At 41.0% G+C, this 22,232-nt stretch overlaps 1 protein-coding gene across 2 annotated transcripts in view; it reads left to right on the forward strand.

Annotated features, from left to right (window-relative positions):
• Window positions 1-458: 458 nt before the first annotated feature.
• The window catches only part of EPHA3 (EPH receptor A3), a 183,041-nt gene continuing 161,267 nt past the window's right edge, over window positions 459-22,232 (forward strand). The window contains exons 1-2 of one of the 2 annotated variants that reach the window (XM_050333637.1): window positions 459-634; window positions 16,127-16,191. In XM_050333637.1, coding sequence (XP_050189594.1) covers window positions 511-634; window positions 16,127-16,191 — 189 coding nt within the window. In that variant the 5' untranslated portion in view covers window positions 459-510. The remainder of the gene's footprint in view (window positions 635-16,126; window positions 16,192-22,232) is intronic. The other variant, XM_050333636.1, reaches the window with a different exon arrangement.

Consider the following 22,232-nt stretch of genomic DNA (forward strand, 5'->3'; position numbering starts at 1 on the left):
TTCTAGCCAGCCAGCCTGAAACTCCGAAGGGCTTCCCCGCTACTCCGCAGCCGCGTTCATTCCAGGGAAAGGCCGGTTAATAACTGGGCGTGATAACCCGGCTAAACAACCCACCCGAGGCTTTCGAGTTACGTGACTCGTGACCCCCCCCCTCCCGCAGCCACCCCGGGGCATCCTTGGTGGGTGCGGGCGGGTTCTGCCGGGGATCCGCGCCCCGCTCCCCGCATCGCCGCCTTCCCCGCGTCCCCCACGCCCGCATCGCCCCCCGCGGGTGGGCGGAGCGGGCCGGGGGCGGCGCCGGGCCCGGGGCGGTGGCGGTGGCGGCGGGGCCGGGCGGGCGGGGGCGGCCCTCCCGGGCGCATCGCGAAGGCGGGCGCGGGGCATGGTCCCGGCCCCGCTCCTGCTGCCGCTGCTCCTGCTGCTGCTGCCGCCGCCGGCCCCGCTCCCGGTCCCAGCGGCGGCGCGGAGCGGTGGCATGCGGCGCGGAGACATGCGGCTCTGCCTGCCGACATGGACCGCCGCCGCCCGCCGCCGCTGCTCCCGACGCTGCTGCTCCTGCTCCTCCTGCTGCTGCTGCTGCTCCGCGCTGCCCGCGGCGCCGCCGCGCGTCTGAGCGCCCGCCCCGGCAACGAAGGTGAGCCCGCGGCACGGCCGGGTGACCCCCCGCTTCTGCCTCCGCTCTCCCTCCGTCACCGCTCCTCGCCTTGCTCTCCCGTCCATCCGTGTCTCCCCACCCCTGCCGCTTGCCTGTTTATTTTAATTGTTTTTAGTTCGCCGTTCCCGCTCGCCCTTAGGAAGGTGGTCCCAGGTGGCATCCCCTCCTCGCCCCCGGGACCGCCGGGCTCGCCGTGGGGGGAGAGGATGAGTGGGGCCGCCCCGCTCGCCCCCTCCCCGAGGAAAGTTGGCGAGGGCAGGGCAGGGTGTGCCTTCCCCCGGCTCCCGGGGGCGATGGGCAGCGAGGAGCCCACAGGGCGGGCAGGGGAAGGGGCAGCGCCGGGAGCGGCCGCGCAGGGGATGCCGGAGCATCCCAGCCCCGGCGATGCCGGAGCATCCCACCCCCGGCGATGCCGGAGCATCCCAGCCCCGGCGATGCCGGAGCATCCCAGCCCCGGCGATGCCGGAGCATCCCAGCCCCGGCAGGTGCCCTCCTGCTCCATCCTCCAGCAGCCGAGAGCTGACAGCGGTAGGAAGCGGCTCTAAAGGCTAAAGGGTGACCCCCGTGTCCCCTCACCCCGTGAGCCCTTTCGCGTGTTGCTTGCCTTAGTCGTCCTGCTTTTCAAAACTTTCAATTAATACACAAAAAAAAAAGAAGCGAAGCCGGTTCCCCTTTAAAACCTCCTCTTGGTTCCTTGTAGTGGTTTTGTATCAGGTGGTGTTATTTGTAATGAGCTCTATTAACGCGTTGAAATTGTGCGCGTGTATCCGTGTGTGTGAGTTTGCAGAAACAAAGCGCGAGTGGTTTATGTTATGTTCTCTTTCGCTGTGTTAATTTTTAAGATGACGTTTGCTGAAAATGCGCGTTAGGTTTCAGGGGAAAAAAAGTAATGATAACTGCACACTGAAAAAAAATGATTGAAATACTTAAAAAATAATTAAAACTGACTTTCTCCTATTTAAAAAAAAAAAAAAAAAGCAACTTGCGCTTACTTGCACAGTGAGGGCACTCGGCATGACCAGGATGTCCAGTGTAATTATCTTTGGGGATAAAATATAGAGGGCAAAGGTTGTGAAGAACTTCTAGCATCTAACAACCATGCAAAACTTGCACCTTCTCGAGCTGCAGTGTTCGTGCAGAGGAGCAGATATCAAAGCTCTTAGAGCAATTACTTCTCTGATTTAGAGAATTTTAGAGCAGTTTTTTTCTCTGATTATTTCTCTGGGTGCTTGTGGGATAAGGGGGTGAGATAACTTTTTCTGGGAGGAAAAAGAACTAGAATAAAAAATAAATCAGCAAAGATGAAAACTTCACAAGTCCTCGGTAATCTTTAATCAGCTGGTTTCATTGGTAGGATGTAATTATGGCACCATTATGGTAGAAGAGCAATATGTCGTCTGTTTGTGTGTTTTATGTAAATTTGTTTTATATGCAGTGCTTATTTAAAAGACTGTGCTTTCAATAGTCACTTTTAAGCCCTCCAGGTATACGTTATTTTCTAAATATTGTCATCTCTTGCAAATTATTTTCAGAAATGAAATCTAGAGTGGGAATAGGGGTTACTGTTGTCTTATTAAAAGCTTGTTGGGAATGGTTGTTGTGGTTCTGCCAGTCAGTGGAGCAGCTCTGCCTCCATGGCAGTGGCAGACAGGCACATTCTGTAAATTGAGAAAGAGGGGAAAGAAATTGGTATCATAGGGAATGCACGTTAAACACACTTGTCCCAGTCATCTTTGAGCAAATGCTGCTTCCATTCTCTCTTTTCAGCTTCAAGAGCTTGTATAATATGAGCAGTGTTTTCAAAATAGGTGGTGGAAACAACAGCATAGATGCGGTTACCAGAGAGTAACGTGCTTTTGCCTGGCTACTTTTTTTGAAGCGTGTGTTTTGCTGTGCCTCTCAAAACCAGGAATACTGACAGTTTCTTTTAAAAAGAGAGTAACTTTTAAAGGTTCTTTTGTTTGTTTGTTTGTGGGGTTTTTTTCTGTTGTTTTTTTTTTTACTCCTATTTAGGAAAGCTCAGTAATTTATTTATTTTTTTACGATGTATTTAGGCTGATCATGTGAATTTAGAAATCTGAATTATTATGATTTGCTGACCCACTAATTTGATGAACAAGTGTTAGCATGCAGCTCTAAACCATGCCAGAAGATGATGTTTCTCTGTATTAAATAATCTTTTTCTAACCACTACAGTTATTTTCCTACTGTTCTTCCCAGAAATTTCCTCCCAAAACTAGAGATAGATGTTTCTGCATTTCTCTGGGGTATTTAGAAAAGTTTCCTTTTTTTCACTACTGAGAATGAAAAAAGGTGTATTTTAGACAGACCGTTAATAAAGGTGTGTAGATAAAAATGTATACTTATTTTTCCTGCATTTTATATTAAAGCCACTGTTGAAAGTCTCCTCATGAATTCTTTTAAAAAGAGATGGAACTAATCTTTTGGTGTGTTTATATGGCTTTTGTCTAACTTCTAGGAGATGTAAATGTTACACTAGGCACATTACATGGGCGTGTTCAGAGCTATCAGAAAATATTTCCTAAATTTATTTTACTTGAAAGAAATACTTCTGTTTTGTAAATACAAGTTCAGTTTACATTTGCAACTGATCATTAAAATGATGACTGAGTTAGTCCTAATCCTGCAATGGGAGTGGATGGGCTGCAGGGAAGAAAGAGGGACTGAAGGCAAGTTATTGGCCTCTTTCTTTTTGTGGTGTCCAGTGCAGTCCTTTTTTATCTCTTTCTCTTGGAGTGCTTGAGATTTTGCTAATTTGCTTCATCCCAGACAAGTTTTATTTGGAGTGTTTTTTTTTTTCTTGGAATGTAAACTTCTGCGCCGAGTTCGTTTTTAAACTCTCTCTGCCGTGCTCCTCAGAAAGCTGCGTGAATTTTACCTGCACGATCAGGGGAGCTCAGGAGGGTTCTGTGAAGCTCAGATTTATCTGGTGTGCACTGGGAAGGTGCGTGCCATTTTCAGCGAGGCAGGAAAACATCAGGAAGATTTGACATCCAACTTTTTTTTTTTTTTTTTCGGTTTGGAGTTGCAAACTGAACCACGTTCTCTTCTTCCATTTTTCCGCTTAGTGAGGGTTGTGGTTTTTTCCTTAGAAGGATGCAATTTTTTTTTTTCTGAATAATTCCTAAAGTATCAAGAAATCAAATTAGCTTTATTGTTCTTTAATTTAATAATTTTCCTCGGTCTCTTCTGTAACTATATTGCCTGCCTGAGGGTACCAGCAACCTTAATTTCACTGTTTTATAACCCACAACAGTTAACACTTGACCTAGGTCATTAACAGGATTATCAGCAAATTTGTTTAAGCTTTTACTGACAACCTGAATTGCTTCAATAATATTTTGACTGTGCAGACAGGAAACTTCTTGTAACCCCTCAATCTAGCATAAAATTAATTTCTTGTGAACACAGCTACCAAAAGATCAATACGTAAATCTGCTTACAGTACTTGGTTTCAAATAGTTTTGGTTTACAGCAAAAGGGTTCCAATCAAGCCTCTCTGCTCAAGTCTGTATTTGATTTGGAGATGCAGTTTCATCCTTTTTTCATTGACTGCCTTCTCAGAGCTTTGCATAACTGTGTAATTAAATACAGCATTTTATCTGAGCTGCTCTCTGTTAACACTTAAAGTTGCTAAAGACAATTTACTTTGCCTTTGTAGTAATGACAGCTCTTGGTGTGGTTTTGAAAAATGTGATGCTTGCACATGGAGCAAAATGCCTGACCAAGTCTTGCTTGTAATTTTGGGAAAGGCTGTCAATACTGGGAACTTTTCAGTGGAATCAAAAGGGGTTGCCCGGGGAAATGCTTTTTACAAATCTTGCTTTGCTTGTGTGTCAGGTATTGTTAGGTCAGGGGGAGTCTTCATTTCTCGTGGCACAATTCCTGCTGGTGCCTCTGGCTTGAGTTTTTATCTGCGAGAGAAGTTAAAAGTAGGTATAAAAGTTTTAATGTGAAAAACCTCTTAAAATTTAGTTTCCCGAAGCTCAGAGTCAGGGGGAGGCTACAGGGCTGTTTCTCACACAGCTGTGTCTTATTCAGAGCTTCTGTGCTTAATCCCAAACTGTATGATTAGACAAATAACACACATGTTTTTAAACTCACACCACGATGGTTTTAAAATCCTGTGCAACAGGAGAAGCTGAGTGAATTCATCATTTTCTGTCAACATTTTTGATAGTAGGCTGCAACACCCAGAATAACTTATTTATTTATTTTTTTCTGTTTGTCACTGGACTTTTTCTTGACTTACTGCTGATTTCAATATAGCTTGTAAAAAACCCCCCAAACCACTACATTGGCTATACCAGACTCAAAGCAGGTGTTCAAAACACAAAAAGATGTGCAAATTGGACACGGCAATTAATTCTTACTGCAGTTAATTTGGATACAACATCTTTGCAACCCAACAAAGCAGGCGGGGCATAGAAAGGGGTTCGAACTCTTCTGTGCTCTCAGCCTCAGGAAATCAGGCTTCAGAGGCACCACCAGAAGGGAGAGCATGAAACAGATAACAGGCACACCAAGTTGAACAGTTATTTACGTAAAATCTTTGCAAATCAGGAGTGCATTGAGAATGAACTTAATTTTTTTCATGCCCGTCTGGGGGGATATACAAATTAGCTTTAATTTTTTTTTTTTTTAAATTATTGTCTGCTGGCATTGGGGAAATTGCTATTAGTATACTTACAAGCTTTCAAACAGAATCAAAAGTAAGTTTTCCTCTAGGAGTGTACGTAATTGCTCTTGTTCTTGTAATCCCCACTTGATGAAAGTTTAGAAATACGGATGCAGGTGTTCATTTTCTTGTTTGCAGAGCTCTGGATTTTATCACCAGTGAGGGTCACTACAGAGCTGTTACCAGATACAACACCACTGTTTGTAGATTTTTTTTATGCAGAGCCTGAGTTAGTGCCATGAGATACCTGTGATTCGTGTAGGTACCACTGCTTTGGAGCTGCTGTTTGGTTTTTCTGTTAAAAATAAATAAATAATAAAGCAACAACAAAAAAAACCCAACCAAACAAAAAAACCCTGGAGCAATAAACGAATCCTTGCTTTTGGTGAAGTTCAAAGCTCAACTCAGAGGAGCTGACACTGCAACACAAAAAGTCACTTTGATACCCTGAAGTGCAAAATGAACTGGACTTATCCAGAGGTGTTAGATAAAACTTCAGAGGGCTTCCCAATAACTCACTGCCTTTCCAAAAGATAATTCCAGCATGCAAAGAGTTGCTTTTTTTCTGGAATGAAACGTTTCCTCTCTTTCGCAAATGTATCGTTGTATTTGTTGGAGCGTTGCTGAAAATATACTTAGGGAAAGGAAAAGACTTGCCACAAGAAATGATACAGAAATGGAGGATTTTTTTGTTTTCAAGTGGATGTGACTACTGTTAAGTGATTGATCCATTTTGCTAAAAGTTCACTGCATCGGTGGAACCCTTATTTCCATAAACACTTAAGAGCAGTAGCTTTTAAAAAAAAAAAATTAAAATTTAAACTGTTTTAAAAAGAACCAAAACTTTTAAAGAGGCTAATTCAGAAGATTAGATATGAACTCTTCCAGTGGTGTAATTTTGGAAATGGAGTGTGGTGGCAATCTGTGGGGTTAGGGCTGTATTCCCCAGCAGCAGCCTCGTGCTCCTTAGTTCCTTAGGGTTTGATAAATCCAAGTGCAAGTCCTTATTTTGCAGTGTAAGCGCTCTTTTTTTTCTTTTTTTTTCCAATGTGAAACGGATGTGAGATTAAAATTCAGCCCCTCAGACTTGAAAGTTCCTTTCAAATTTCTGCGGTGAATGAATGAAAGAAATAAAGATATAGAAGTAGAGATAATCTTGCCTGAAAGAAACCTTGAGATGGTGACAGAGAAGTTCCAGCCTGCCAGGGTGATGGGAGAGGAGGGGGGAGCCTGAATGAAACACGAGCACGTAGAGCCTTAAATTTGCAGAGACATTATTAAATCAGACACACTGCAAGCAGAAACGTTTGTTCCACTCTCCTTTTTATTTTTTTTTCTTCATTAAACTACTGTGTCCTGCTGTTTCAGGCAAAATATGGAGGAAAATCCCGTTAATCTACTGGAAAAATATTGATGGAAGAAGAATAGCAGACCAAAGGAACAGTCCTTGAAACTTGCTAGCAATTAAGTGAACAATAGGTTGAATGTTAAGGTTCAGTCAGGGCAGTTTAGTGTAATAAGGTGTGGGAATGGTGCCTTTTTTTTTTTTTTTTTCTTTATTTCCAAGTGATTTCTCTTACTGTTTTATATCTATGTTTGGATGGAAAGATTTGCACTGCATTGGTGTCCTCCTTATTTTTATTTTTTCTTTAGCAGTAATTAAACTTGCTGAAGTATAGGACAGTAATTAAAAACTAAAACTTCTAAATTGGTGCCTAGGAATGGAGGGCTTTGTAGAAAACCTAAGAGTGGTGAGTTACTATTTAAATAAATTGTAATTAAAGCACAAAAAGTATGTTTTGGTCCGTGGTGAGCTTCCCACAAACTCTGTGCAGTAACAAATAGCAGCAAGGGACCAGGGGTTTCTTGATTTAGTTTCTGAGAAGTTAAAAAGGGCAGCTAGAGGGGGTTTGCTGTGCTGGATTTTTTGAGAGGCAAGGCTTTTTGAGAGATGTCTTTTGGAAGGGGAGAGAGGGATTAAAGTAAGAGAATAAGTAGGCAGAGATGGAGTGAAAGTCAGATCTGAATCTTAGAAAAATCAGACCAAAATCCAAACTTTTTCCCGAATAATGACAGTGTTAACAAACCCAGAATCCAGTGCTGACAGTGATTTGAACACTGAGCAAAGCACAAATTAAGAAATTCCTTGCCTCCCTGAAAGTCTTAGCTCTGTTTACATTAGTAAGCTTCAGGACTGTGATTTACCAGTGGTGAATTTACACAGAGGCTGCAGTTAAGACAGGGTAGAGGCATTTTTACCATTCTATTTAGTCTTTCTCTAGCAGTGCTTTCTTTAAAACAGTGGGAGGGGGGAGAAAAAGAAAAAAAAGAAGAAAAAAAAGAAAACCAAAAAAGCAAAACAAAACAAACAAAAAAAGCAAACCAAGATATTTCTGTCCAACCTTCATGTTTGTGGAGAACACTGTCTTAAGGCCTTTATATAGAAACAGGTTCTGAGATGGCGATAGCCTTGCCCTGCAAAAACTTCTGGAATTCAGCATTCAGCCAGAAAGTGTAGAAAGCAAAGATCACTTTTTCCTGATTGTGGGGGCTGGATGTCCTTTTTTTTTTCTTTTCTAAATACTGTTTACCAGAAGGGGCATGCTTTGATCCTGTAGATGCCCAGAAGAAAAGGCACAAGGGAAGAATGACGTGTTCAGTGGCCTTGCTTTTCCAGAGTTAGTTGGTTGCCTTGGTCCTGGGAGCTGAGTTAGAGCTGGACAGAAGCTGTTTAAGAAACTCAAACAGAAGTTGTCTGTGCCAACCAAGGAAAGAAATTCTGGAGAAAAAGGCACGGGGAACATGCTTAGTTTGTGGCACATAATGGAAACCTGAGCCCCTTGTGGGAAGGTAATGGAAGCAGAAGAATAAGCAGAAGACAGGGACATGAAAAAGTGGCTTGTGGGTGGATGGGGATAGAGCAGTCATTTAGTCATTTACCTTTGTTATAAATATTTGTATTTCTCACATATGGAAATAGTGGAAAAAGATGTTAGCAGGGTTTTGGTTGCAAAGGCAGCAAATGAAGTCAGGGCAATTCCATTTTTCATACGGATAGCTCAGCACACATGTTCTGCATTAATTACCTCCATAAATTCTGGTAACCTGGCAAACAATGGAAATATGTTGGTGACATCACTGTATTGGAAAATAAAAATGGTTTTAGCATCTTGATTTTCTCAACATGACATTTGAGGAGATTTCTTATGCTATTGGCATTTCACTCCCCCCAGGTTGCACCATGATGTTTAGTCATTTGTTCTGTGGGTTTATTTTATCTGTGGAGTATCCATGTAAGGACCCAAGCATTTCCTAGTCCATTCCAGCTGGAGCTCTTAATTCATGGAAGTAGAGAAGAAAAGCTTGACAAAACTATCAGGGCACACCTGAGTGTGTGGCTTTCCAAATGTAGTACTTCATGATTCTCAGATATATATATATTTTTTTTTTTACAAGTCTTAATTTCTGTGTTTCAAACTCACAAAACCAAACCCAACACAACTCTCTCCCCTTGCAGGGGTTTTGTTTTTCGTGCCCCATGCAAGGAGTTTCTTAAAAGCAATTTTTTTTTTTTATGAGTTGTGGCTTGCTGCCAGCTGATTCACTGGGGGGATATCACAGCCTTTTTAACAAATGAATAGTCATTTCCTGGACTTGTGCTCTGGTCCCTGTCTCAAAAATGTCTGTCCTCGAAGGGGTATTGATCATTTGCTATGATTTGTGTTGATTTCAGGGCCTTGAATATGTTTGAACTGCAGTAAAACTTGTGGCAACTTTTAGGAACTTTCAGTCCTGGGTGTTGTGGGTGCCCGAGAATCTTTTCTGGGACGCTTTGTGACGTCTGGAATTCTGGAAACTGAGCGTGTCATACCAGGTTTGGAATTCTCAGTTTACCTTAAGTGAACCTGGGACATGATGATGCAACATTTATTTTCCCCTTTAAGTTGCTGGAAGCCTCCCCAGGGGGGATCTTTGCCACGCTCTGGTAGACCCCAAATCTATCAGCTCTTCAGAGAGCTCAAGTCTGTAAAGTTAGTGCATACTGCAAATTATTTTTTTTTTCCCCAAGGGAGTAAGAGCAAAGAAGTAAATAGAGTTAGATGTGCTCGAGAAGTGCTTTAGAACTTATTAAAATTATTTGAGTAACGTTTGCTGTTTTGAGTTTTGGCTCAACAGCACATGTGGTGCCATTTCTGTGACTCAGATTTTGGGCACCCAACAGGACTGACAATTGTGACACATCCTGCAAGGCTGGTGAAAGGCAGGGAGTGCCTGGGCTTAGGTAACAGAATCTCATCCATAGTTTCTGGTTTTTGGGGTTTTTTTTTCCCTGAGAAAGTTAAACCTGGGTTTTGGAGCCGAAACTCCCTTCAACACAGTAGCCCCAATCTTGCATTTCCATGTTTAACACAGTGCCTCACTGATATCAGATTTAATGCCACAGTGGTGGAGTAGAATGAGATTAGTGGGATTTGTATCTGAATGGGAGTTTAGCTAAACTGTAATTCAGGTATCTAAAAGCTTTATGGCTTTTGCCTTTTGTAGGAAGTACTGGAAAAGGACCAATTGGAACTGTTTAAAAAAAAAATAAAAATGCAAAGAAGCAAAAGCATCACAGTAATTTGGAACCCATTAAGTTAATCCATTTTTAATTTTTATATCCTTACCTTAATGAAAAGAACTGGCACATATCAACTTACAGGAAATAGCCTAATAAAACCAAAACCTTATTAGGCCCCTTTGATAAACACTGCATTCCAGCCCACTACCAGTCATATGTTTTTGCATACTGGGAAATTGAGCTTTGTGCCACTTGAACGATATCAGGAGGACTCTCACGTTTCAAACTAATAAAGAAGAAGAAATAAAATCTGGTTTGCCTGTGTTCATCCATGAGGATGGTTGTCAAGATAACACAGACAGGTATTCCGAGAAAAAGCAGTGTGAAGGTGCAAAAAGAGTGTCCTCCTGCAAAAAGAGCTGCTGGTTCACATGTCATCATTGGAGCAGAAATGATGGCTTGTCTTTGTGTTCTCTTTACAGTAGCCAGAATAACTCCTGCAAGGTGCCACAGTCAGGTGGGGGAAACAGCTTTTGATGCTCCGTGAACACTCTTGGGGAGTGTGTTTGAGAAGAGTAAAATCTGGGAGGAAAATGAAATTCTTCCTCTTCAAAAGCTGGAGGAAAACTACCATAAAATTATAATTTGGCAAAATGGGTGTTGTAAGCGTGTATGTTCTATAGAAGTAATATTCTGTAGGTAACTTGGCACATACGGCTAATCATTTGTCTTTTCATATGATATTTGTAACAAAATCTCCTAACTTTGGAAACAGTTATTTAATGAACATTTAAATGAAAATAATGGAAACTTGGACTACCCAGTCTTTTCTGAAAGCTCCTGCCTTCAGTATTGGAGCAACTGCTTTTTAATTAATTTTGGTTTTCCCTTGTTTGCTCCTCTCCTGCTCCCACCCTGGCGGAGTTCTTGAATCAGCAAACCCCAGGTTAAATGTGACAGTTGGCAAATTTGAAGTGTTCTGCACAAAATTATATTTGTGTTTGCAGTAAAACAGTCCCAGGCAAGGAAGGGTTGAAGGTGCAGACCTCAGAGTGTTGTGCCTCGCCAAGGAACTGCAGTCTGGCTTTGAGCTGGAGTAGGAATCTCACCTTTGGAAAAGAGTTGGGTGGTAAATGGGCCAAACTGTTGGCCATCTGGATTGGCTACAAATTTCTACTGGCTGTTTTTGGGAGGCTTTTAGGAGTCTTTGCTTCCTAGGGTGTCCCAGGCTGGAGGGAGACAAAGCTGAATTGTCAAATGGGGACCTGGATCATCTCTGGTGTTCTAAAAGGACAATTTTCTTCTGAGCAGTGATAACATCTTCACTGAAACATTTGAGTGGAAATACAGGACCACAAAATCACAGGAGACTTGACTTCTGTTATTGGACAAGCAGCAAATTGGAGCTACTTAAAACCATGCTTCGCTGTTGGTCACCCTTTTTTATTTGGTGTCCCTTCCAAAGATTTCTTGGTCGGCCTTAGCAAATTTCAGCGTGATTTTGGCAGCATCAGTGTGAGAGCTGATCTTCTTTGGCAATTCAACTTGCACCAAGGTGCAACTTTGACCTTGCCTGAGCCCTGCCTGTCTATTTGTCTGTGGGTGTTTCTTCCAGCCTCAGAATAATCCAGAGGCACAGAGGTGATCTGCCACTGCTGGGGGAATGGGCAAGTTGAGAAGGCTCAGATCTGTACTCAGAGGTAGATGAAAATCGAGGTGCAAGTCTTCCCTTTGCTGGGAAGGATTCACCACTCCAAAAATGTACGTCAGGGTTTGCACTGACTCCACTCTGTCCCACCCCAAAACCCAGTTTTGGCTGACTTCCTGCCACAGAGTATTTTCTTTGCTGCTCAGGATTATATGACACGTTTCAATTACGGACACTCACCATCTTTTTAAATTTATTTTTTTTATGTTGCACAGCAAATTTATTTTTTTCCCATTTGTTGGCATTTTCTTAATAACTGACTAGTGCATTTCTGAACTGACAGTTTGATGCCAAACAGGAAAAGATGAATTGATGGTGGTTTCTTGTGCCTTGGGGTTTGTTTAACTTCTAATGGGAAATGTTAATTAGTTGAAGAAAAAACATTTTATTTTTCTTACGTCATTGCCTATTGCTCTGTAGTTCCTTGGTACAGAATGTGATTTGGAAATGCTTTCCAGTGGTCAAGTTGTTTATAGGCAGTACTTCAGATATTGCAAGTTGCAAGATGATGCCTCCTAGCAGGCTTAGACATTTCTTAGACAGTGAAGGGGATTTTGGGGGGTGGTTCTACCTGGCACAACATTTGTTTATTTTCGTTTCTCGGAGAAGGTGTTTACGCTGAGTTCAACTCACTGTAGCAGTTGTTACTCCAAGTGTTTCTGGAAATGATGCTGCTTTCAGGCTATATATCAGGAATCTTGCTTTTGCTGCTCTTTTTCTGTCACTGCCATTCCTCCTGCTGTTAGTGAGCCTCACTTGGAAATCTGGAAGCAGTTTCAGGTAGCATGAGTGGGCCTGTGTGTCAAATTCCACACGAGCCCTCATTCATCTTCTGCTTGATGCCACGAGAAGGAGAATGAGGGAGCTTTGCATTCCACATCCCCATCCCTGCCCCACTTGCTGGAAAGAGGCTCGTTTTTTACCCTCCCTGGGCAGAAGTCCACGTTGAGGGAACCGATAATCCTTTCTCTTGCAGTTGTGCATGGCCGGGACAATCAGGCAGGGGAGAGCTTCTCAAAAGGGATCAAATGTTCTCTTTTTGGAGAACAAAGCTGTTTTTAAGAAGAAACGTTCTTAATTGGCATTTTGCCTGCGTGCTGCCACTTGGCAGAAATAGCTGCCAATAGAATTACCACTGGTTTTAAAGTGAGTTCTTTACAAGATGGGAACCAGTGCAGGACACTGAGATTGTTAGACATCACTTTATTTATTTATTTAAAATTGGGGTTTTTTTTGAGAGCTCCTCTGTGTCTCCTTAGCACAACCAGTAATCCTTTTCAAGGCATTCTCTCAGAAAGCATCATCAGTAGCAATAAAACTGTTCAGCTGGTTTAGGACTTACCCTTAGTAACCAGCTGGTAGAACCTCAGGGATTCCTGTGGGAGCTGAGTGATGCACAGTTTTACAGGAGAAGGAGGTAGAAGTTGTGTGAGAAACTCATAAACTTGAGAAAGAGCCTGGAAATCCCGATTCCCCTTCATGTGGCCTGACTTGTAAAACTGCCTCTTCACTCCCTTCTGGGAAGTAGTAATAGAAAGACAAGTTATATAGCTTTGTTTTTGGGACATAGTGTGCAAACCCTTCCAATTCTGTTTATCCTTCAATGTCTGTCCTTCTCCGTTTTCCCCTTCAGTTTTCATATTAACAGGCAATGTTAGGACATACAATGACAAAATCAATGTTCTGTTGCCTCTCCCTGTCATTTTTGTCCAGGGATCAGCATTCTTGCAGCTTGTAAGTTCTGAATTAATTGTTTGCTCTCTATCAAGGTGTGCAACTCTCTCTTGAAGTCACGAGGAAAATGAGCGTGACAGAAGCTTTTTTAAGGGAAAGGAAGACCTTTTTTCATCAGGCTGCTACCTGAAATATGCTTTACATTTTAGATGCTGATAAAGAACAGTACACACATCTGAACTAGAAGCTGCTGTAAGTCAGTGTGACAATTTGCCTTCCAAGGATTTCTAAAATGTAGTGAAGAGTCTTTGAGCATGTAAAAAAGTCACTTGCCTAATGGTTTCAAGGTTTGTAATTCCTCTGAGTGCTTCTTGCAGGAATTGCTGCTCACCTGGTAAGTCTGCTCTGAGAGATAGAAGGGAGCTGACCTTCAAGGAGGTGGCACAGAGAGGAGAGATGCTGAATGCTGATCATCTCCACCTCAGGGGCGAGCTGGAACCGCTTGGCAAGTCTGGAGGGGGAAGCTACCACCAGGTTGCGAGTCTGTTGCCCGTTTATTTATTCCAGATGTGACCGATGAATTTGGACTGAATTCATCAGCTCCAGAGTGGCTGCAATCATGTTTTCAGGAAGCTCATTCTTAAGGAATAAATATATTACTTAAGTTTACTCCTGAGTGATTTGCCTTAGCAGCTTGTTGCCAAGTAATTTACCTCAGAAGTCACACTTGCTTCGCCACCACGCACTGCAGATGCACAACAAACATATCTGTCTGATCCCAGGAGATCCGTAATCTGTGGGAATTTGTGCTCACAGACCCGAGAAGTGCAATTTTCCTTTTGAATTTTTATTACTATTTCCTTTTTGGAGGTTCAAACCTTGCTCCAGAATAGTCTGCCCAGGGCCCTTTGCACTCCATTAAGGACTGACTGATTTTTTCTTTATGTGGGTGATTGAGAACCTAATTATTGATAAATTCAGAGCTAAGGAATGTATACTACTGGACTGTTCTTTCTGTAGGATTAATGAAGTTATTTACTTTGTTAATGTAGGTAAAAATTGCCAGTACTGTTGTTTTCTCTTAAAGGGGGGTGTATGACTGCAGGGGAAACATTTCCCACATAGATGGCAGAGCAGCTCATTCATATATATTAGCATATATATATATATAGTATAGCACTGTACACAACAGAAATGTGTGCATACAGAAGTAGAAAATATGTATATTTATAGGTTGTTTGTAACGTGGTGTTATTTCTAATACTGTACACCTGTTTTCCCTACTGTGTCTCCTCCTGTACATCCTAATTAACAGTAAAAATAATGCTTTCATAGCTCTTTTTTTTTTAAAGTGATATCCAAAATTAAACAGTGCTTAAAAGGATAATAATGAAATAATACAAGTAGCTTAACTTAGCAGATCCACAGATAATTTCCCTCTTTTTATTGGTATCTTCTTCTATTTTCTTGGAGTATCAACACCCAGGCCATCTGGTTCTGGGAGCAGTGACAACCCTTCAGGCTTTCAAACAGAAGCTGAAGCTGCTCAGAGTGCTACAGTGGCCACCTCGAACAGATCCATTGTTCTCAGGTGTTAAAATTCCCTATCATAAGATGAGATTTGTTTCATTTCTCATCATCACTAATTTCCATACTGAAGGGGGGGAAAAATTAAGGGGGATGTGGAGGAGAGTGAACACACCCAACAAAAGTGAGCCCAGATCAGGGATAATAAATATTGAAGGTGCACAGATTGGCACAGCTGCAAACAAGCATTTTCAAGTTGTGTACTAACAGTTCATTGGTTTGTATTTATATAAATGCTATTTTTTTTTTTTTGTATAGTACTTTGTATCAATTCACCTGTTCTGCTTCATGTTGATAAAGAAATGGTTAGTAAGAGAACCCTGTGATTAAGCACTTGGAGACTGTCCAAGATAAGGAACAGAATTGACTTTTTTGCTTGTAAAAAACAAAGAAGTAAATGACAAAGAAGAATATCCTTTAATTTGGATGTATGTATTTATTTTTAAATGGGTATAAACCATATGTTTATTTTAAAATGTGTATAAACATGCTGTGATTTGATTGACTGGAAAATGTCTGTCAGACTGTTTACAAATAAAATCTTTCTTCAAAACTGTTTCAGAGCTAAAAAAAAAAAAAAAAAACCCAGAAAAATTAGCAATTAATTGATACCCCTCTTTAAAAGTAGGTTTATCTGAACTTGTAATGTTGTAAATAATTACTTTTATATCTAATGTGTTACACATGACATTTAGAAAACACTACTGCAAGATAATTTGAGAACAAATTAGACCAGAAGGAAGAAAGAACTGCAGGAAAGGCTTTAATCAGCATTCATTATTTAGTCCTGTATTCTCAGAAAAATTATATATGCCAAATACCGGCCTTTAATCAAATAATGATTTAAATATTCAGATCTCACCAATGTAGTTTAGATGCATTGACCCAAATTTCAGGCATCCAAGGGGAAAAGGCTGCAGTTTGTGCAGCTGATAGAAGAGTTCAGTTCCCACCCCCTGCTGTAATTAATTTAGCCAGCCAGCCATTGTTTGTTTTTTGTCACTTTTTTTTTCTGTTTTCAGAAGTTCCCTGTCTGCTGTTCATACTGAGTTTTAGGCTAAACAAGACAATCCTTTTCATTTGTCTGCCTTTTTCTTCTTTGTAGCCGACTGCCGGGGCCACCTGAACAAATCAGTGCTCCCAAGGCCCTCAAATAAACACGTCTCTTGGTCTGGGTAACTGGAGGTTAACTGGGCAGAGGCGAAGGAAACTCATTGCTCTTCGTTTTGTCTTCTTTTGTAGTTAATCTTCTGGACTCGAAAACAATTCAAGGGGAGCTGGGCTGGATCTCCTACCCATCGCACGGGGTGAGTTCACCAGGCTGGGAATTGGGAGAGTGCTGCTGCACACCAGTGTGCTGTTTAAGCATTGTTTCCTCTTCAGAGGACACTGGGCAGTGGTGCTGGTTCTTTGGAGCTTCAAAAATAGCCTCTAAACTTGCAAAACGTAGCTCACATGGCCACGATGCCTTCTCTTTGCAAAACTCCAGGAGGAGCTCACTCTCAGTGGAGCAAAATGAAAGCAAGAGGTGCTTGAACAACAACAACAACAAAAGCTCTCTTTAGGTACTATTTCTTGCTCTGCTGTAAAGTGTATTTCTGGAAGATATAATGGGTCAGCTTCATTGTATTATTTGCTAATTTATTCTGGTGGAAGTAGCAGAAGGTGAAAAATGTGTGAACGTTAAGTGGGTGATGTAAGTACTTATTTGGTGACTTCTGTGCTGAATTGTTCAAGTGCTTTTACTTAAAACTTAAAATATTATTAAAGAAATGTCTAAGTAATGCTCTGGAGGGTTGGTTTTGGGTTTTTGTTTGTTTGTTTGTTTACCTTGTATCTAGAGCTCATGAAACTGGACATTCTGTTTGAAGATACAGGAGTGGAGTCTTAGAACATTTGTGCTTTTGAACTAATGCCATCATTTGATCTCTGTCTGCCTGTGTCTTCCACCCAACGAGCAAACCTCTCCCAGAGAGTACTGCCACTTCTAAATCCTTAGGAAACACTGGCACTAGCCAAGAATCCAACAACTGTCCTTTTTACAAACCAACCATGTTGATGTTGGTTGGTATTTGCTCATTGATCTGTCTGCAGGGTTATGAACATGCAAATTTGGGGCTTTTTTGTTGCTTTGGTCATCTCTTAATTCACCTTTTCACTTTTACAGAGGTTGGTGTTAACAGTACCTTTGCATCTCTGCCTTGTGGGGTTCAGTTGTTAATACTGAGGTTGTGCCTCCTTGATATTAAGTATGATGCAGGTGTTTAGCAGTACTTGAGAGGAAGGTTTGGTTTATTTTTTGAGTTTACACGTGGATCTCTTTCTGTGTCTCTGAATAAAATTGTTCCATTCTCGTGGGGAAGAAGTGGGAAGAGGGTTCATGTTTCTTTCCAGGGGCTTTTCCTGCTGACTTCTCCCAGTAAGAAACATCTCTAAACAGGATGTCCAAGAGGGAACTCTCCAGCAACTTCTGGCTCATCAGGGTTTTTTTTATATTTTTGCATTTTTCCTTGTTTCCTTTTTTTTTTTTTCCTTGCAAAGCCTTTCCCCCTCCCTCCCCTTTCTGTCCCAGCTGCCTTGCCCCCTCCTCTGCTCCACTCTGCTGCTCTGCTCAACTCCTTGCAGCTGTGCAGATCTGCTGCTCCCCTCCCTGCAGCTGTGTCTCTTTTGCCTTGGATGCCTAAAGCAGTTGGTAAGGAATGATACAGGGTATCTTGGGGGCTATAAGAAAAACAGATGTGCTGCATTACCCCACCACAAAGGGCCCCCAGATCTGTCAAAGCAATTTTTTTTTTTTTTTTTTTAGCTCCTGCAAGTTTTTTTGTCAGGTATAAATCCGGCACAACTTGTTTGTGTGTATCTGTACATGTTGTTCCTATTTACTGTGATATCCACGGACACTGAAGCCAGGGTAAATTCTGGAATTGTACTGATGTTCTTACAAGTTAAGGAAATTCTTAGTTAAAAAATGCCTACTAGTAAATTAATGTAGGTCATATGCTGTCACTGTTTTTGTAAGAGAACAGAGTCTCTAAAATGTAGTCTTCAAAATACTGTCAAATTTTAAGCTTACATATTGAAATATAAATGTAAAGCATAGAAATAGTAATGTTTATCCTGTCCAAATTGGCATTTTGGTGACAAATGGTGACAACTTGAACGTTGTGTGAAAGGGACGCCTTCTTTCTACAGCCCTTTATTTATAGTCAATTAATTAAACCTGGTAAATATGGCTGTGTCTGTCTCAGAACCAACTAAAATATGAACTTAAACTTCAGTGGAAAAACATTATAATAAAGATGTCACATCATATTGAAAGATTGCTAATGGCATGGTGGTGATTTACAAGGTAGAGCTAATAGAGCTGCACTTGAGGCTGTGACTCACAAATGAGAATATTGGTGGTGTGCCAGTTCCTCTCAAACATGCAGCAGTGTTCTCATAAATGTCTGTATAGCAAGGCTGGTGAGTGACAGAATTTTTAAAAAAATAATTTAGCTGAAGTGTTTATTAAACCTCTTAGTAGGTTAATAATTTTGTCCTATCAATACATGCCATTAATTTATTTCTGGCAAAATGACTCAAATTGATTGGTTGCCGTTTTCAGCATTCAAGGGTTCTCCTTTATTCTTTTAAGTCAGCCTCAACATGGGCATATATAATAACAGCTTTCCATAAATTCCTGAATATTCACGTTAAGATCTGTAGCTCGTTTGTATTCCAGGGTTTGTGTGTCCCACATGAGAACCCGGTGTTTTAGGCTGTGGCCAGTAATATCACCCTGGAAGAATGTGATCCCTCCTTGAACCATCCCACACAGCCCCAGCCTTGGCCTCAGTAACACCGAGCTGGTCAAGCTCATAAAAACCCCGGATTACAAAGCACCAGCCCCTCTAGATAACAAGGCAACAGAATTAAAAAAATATAATGGTGGGTTTTTGTTGATTGGCAGCGGCCACAAGGCCTCCATCCTGTCCTACCATCCCCAGCACCTGCCTTGGCAACCTTTTTGTGATGCCAATCAGTCCAACACCAGCTCCATTTCTCTAGGTTTCGTGAAAGGGGGAAGAAAGAAGAGCTGCTCAGTGTGTGCAGAGCATATTATTGATATGCTGATTAAGCATAAAGGCAAATGATCGTTAACTGTAATTCCCATAAATTACAGCACAGATGGGGGGGGGAGTATAAAACAAGTCACTTTAATAATGTACAATGGAAACGGGATGGATAATTCACACAGGGCAGAAAGAGTGCAGTCTAAATCCCGTCCTGCATATTCATGTGAGGAGTTGTATTGGTTTCAGTACTGGTTTTTAGTGGGAAAGATGTGTCTGACTCCTTCTCCACGTTGATTGGGAAGCTTGAAAAAAATCCCCAAAACATTTGTGACGCAATGTAATATGTAATATAAAATATGTAACATAAAAAAATGCATTTGTGACCAAGAATCCATCGTTCTGCAGTCGCCCCACTTGTGATTCAGTCTTTACATCTTTATTAGTCAAATTTATGGGCTTGGAATTTTGTAGCACTTTTTTTTACAAAGCCAGTAGAAAAGTAAAAGAGGAATCATGCGTACCTTATTTTGTTTGTAGCTAGAGAAGAGAATGCTCTGGGTTTGTTTACTGTCATGTAATTGATAAAAAAGAAACCAAACAAGTAAAAAAAAAACCCCTAACCCAAACAAAACCAACCCTAACAAAAAAATACCCAACCAAAATGTGCTCAGTACGTGACCAAAGTTAGTAAACTGCAGGGAAAATTAAGAGACTGATTGGGAAATAAAGACACTGCCTTTGATCTCGACAGTTTTTTTTGGTCTTTAAGTTTCTTCAGAAACATCAGATTTCTCTGAGAGCTGGACATATTCAGTACCTTAAACTTTTGGGTGTGTACTTGAGCTGCTGACTGTACACTGGAGTACTTTGAAACTCGGTGTGAATAACTTTTTGTTTCTTCTTAGTGGTCCCTCTCATAATCATTTGATTATGATGATGATTTTGGTAATGGAAACTGATTCATAAGAATGAGAGGAGAGAAGGATAAGATTCCCTGCTCCTGTAATAGTTTGTGCAGTGCTAGGAAGGCTAAAGCCTCTGTGACTGAGATTAATGAGAGTTTTTCCATCAACCAGAATTGGGTTAGAATCAAAAAAAAAAAACCCACAAGCGAAAGTGAGGAAAATGCCTCCTTTCTTATATTTCAAAAGCCTGAAAGTGGTTTGTCACATTAGACTGTGTTACTGCCTACCCAGGATACTGGCAGTCTCCTTGGCTTCATTTGTTCTGGTTTCAACAGTTGGATAATGTGTGGCACTGGAGAAACTTTTGGGCTTTTTTTTTTGTGGGATATCATGGATACAGTGACTGCAGAAGAGTCTGACTTATGTAAGCATTTGGATATCCCTTGTGACAAGAGGAAGGTAGAGGAAAACCTGTGCAGAGTTGTATCCTGGCTCTGATTAAGGTGCCCTGAAATAAATGACATTCAGGACTCAGTCACTCAGGCCACTGTGAATGGAAAGTGTCTCTGTTTAAATAGAAGACATTTTGAAGGTTAATAAGTATTTCCACGGTGGTTTGTTTTCCTGCACCTTTGTGTCTCGCTGTTGATTGCATCCTGTGATGGAAGGGTTTGTATTTTTTTTTTCAGTAGGTCCTCAATGCCAATGGTTTTCAGTCCTGCCCTCTGGGCACTCACAAAGTTTCTCTTCCCTGCACGTGCCTCATATTTTCGCACCACTGCAGGATCGCAGGACAGCTGAGCTGTGAAAAAAACCCAAACCCTTAAAACTGGCCAACAAATCCACAAATTTTTTTGTAACACCTAATTTTAGTTTTCTTTGCTGCTGACTGACATCTCAGTCTGCGTTCATTTTTTTGGCCGACAGCGAACTTGTCAGCTTCTAAGTGGTGCTGTGTTGAATGTGGGCAGTGTTGCTGAAATCACTGTGTGGTTGTGAAAATGAGTTTCAAAGTAAAGCAAGTGATATCAAACGACTGGCACGAGACAAAAGAGTGAAACCGAAAGATTATCTTTGTAAAATAAAATTAAACCCTCGCTTTAAAAATGAAAACAAGCACGTTGTGCTGTTACACACTTTCTTTTTCCTATTCATTAGCAGTGGAATTTCCTCAGTACTTCTTGAGACAATGTGTCCTGTTAAAATCAAGATTTATCTGTGTTTTGCCTGAGCTCTGGTCTCCTTAATTTCATGTATTTTCTGCTGTCGCCCTGCCTTTCACAACTTGTGCATCAGGTCTGAAATGCAAGCACGGACTGTTTTGACGATGGGAAGTCAAACGAACCACTTGGGATTCTGGGTTTGTGAATCATAGACTTTTGTTTCGTCTCGTGCTAAGTGGCTGATTGGGAAGGTAAATTTTTTTTGTTAATATACTCTTTTTTTATTCGCTGCAGTGTGTGCTTTTGAAGTGCAAGGAAAGTGTTTTTTGTTTCACTTTATTCTCCGTTTTTGCAAAATAATGAAAGAGATGATGTTGAAAAGAGAGCACTTTTACTAAAGCTTTCTTAAGTTTTTTCACCTTCAGTTTTCTGTAATCAAACATGTGCTGTTTCTATTATTTCTTTGAGTTTTTGTTTTCTTCCTACTATAATGAAACTATTTGAGATGTATTACTGTAAATGGAATAATTTTGCTTTGGAGAGAGACATTTAAAAATCTACCTAATTTTTGAACTAAAATCTCTTCATTCACACTCAGAGCCTTGAATCAGAGTGCAGTGGTGGTTTCTTCAATCAGTAGGTGCTACTTTTATACAAAATCTGAACAAAGAAAATTATTTATACTGTACTTCCCCCCCCCTCTTTCTGATAAGCATACTTAAAGCTATGAGATAAAATGATTATGCATATTACATCAGAACTTTATGTATGCCTGGTCTTGTTAGGAATTGTTACCAGAAAGAAATATCTTTTTAAAATGTGGTATTCCTAAGATGTGTTCTTTTGGTAACTGTAGTCTGTATTGCATTCAGTTGGAAAATCAATGTGATACTGTTTTGATACATTTTTAAAACAACTTTAAACCTGATCTAAAGTAAAAAGCGTGTTTAGTTTCTATTCAGTGATGATTTTTCAGGGACAGAGAAAGCCTTTTCCACACCCCCCCTTCCCACTTTTTACTGTTACTTCAAATTATGAGATTTCTATTAAAAAATAATAGGAACAACAACAACAACAACAAAAAAGGAGTACAATAAGGGCAATGCCCTTGTACCATATTTTATAATGAAAAATACAGACAGCCTCCCCATATTTTATTAGCCCCATCAGTTCTTTTATTTACTGGTAATAGAGTTGCTGAAGGTTGGATATCAGTTTGCTG

This window comes from Myiozetetes cayanensis, unplaced genomic scaffold (genome assembly GCF_022539395.1).
Source record: "Myiozetetes cayanensis isolate MyiCay16 unplaced genomic scaffold, myiCay2020 scf5-8, whole genome shotgun sequence".
NCBI classification, from domain to species: Eukaryota; Metazoa; Chordata; class Aves; order Passeriformes; family Tyrannidae; genus Myiozetetes; species Myiozetetes cayanensis.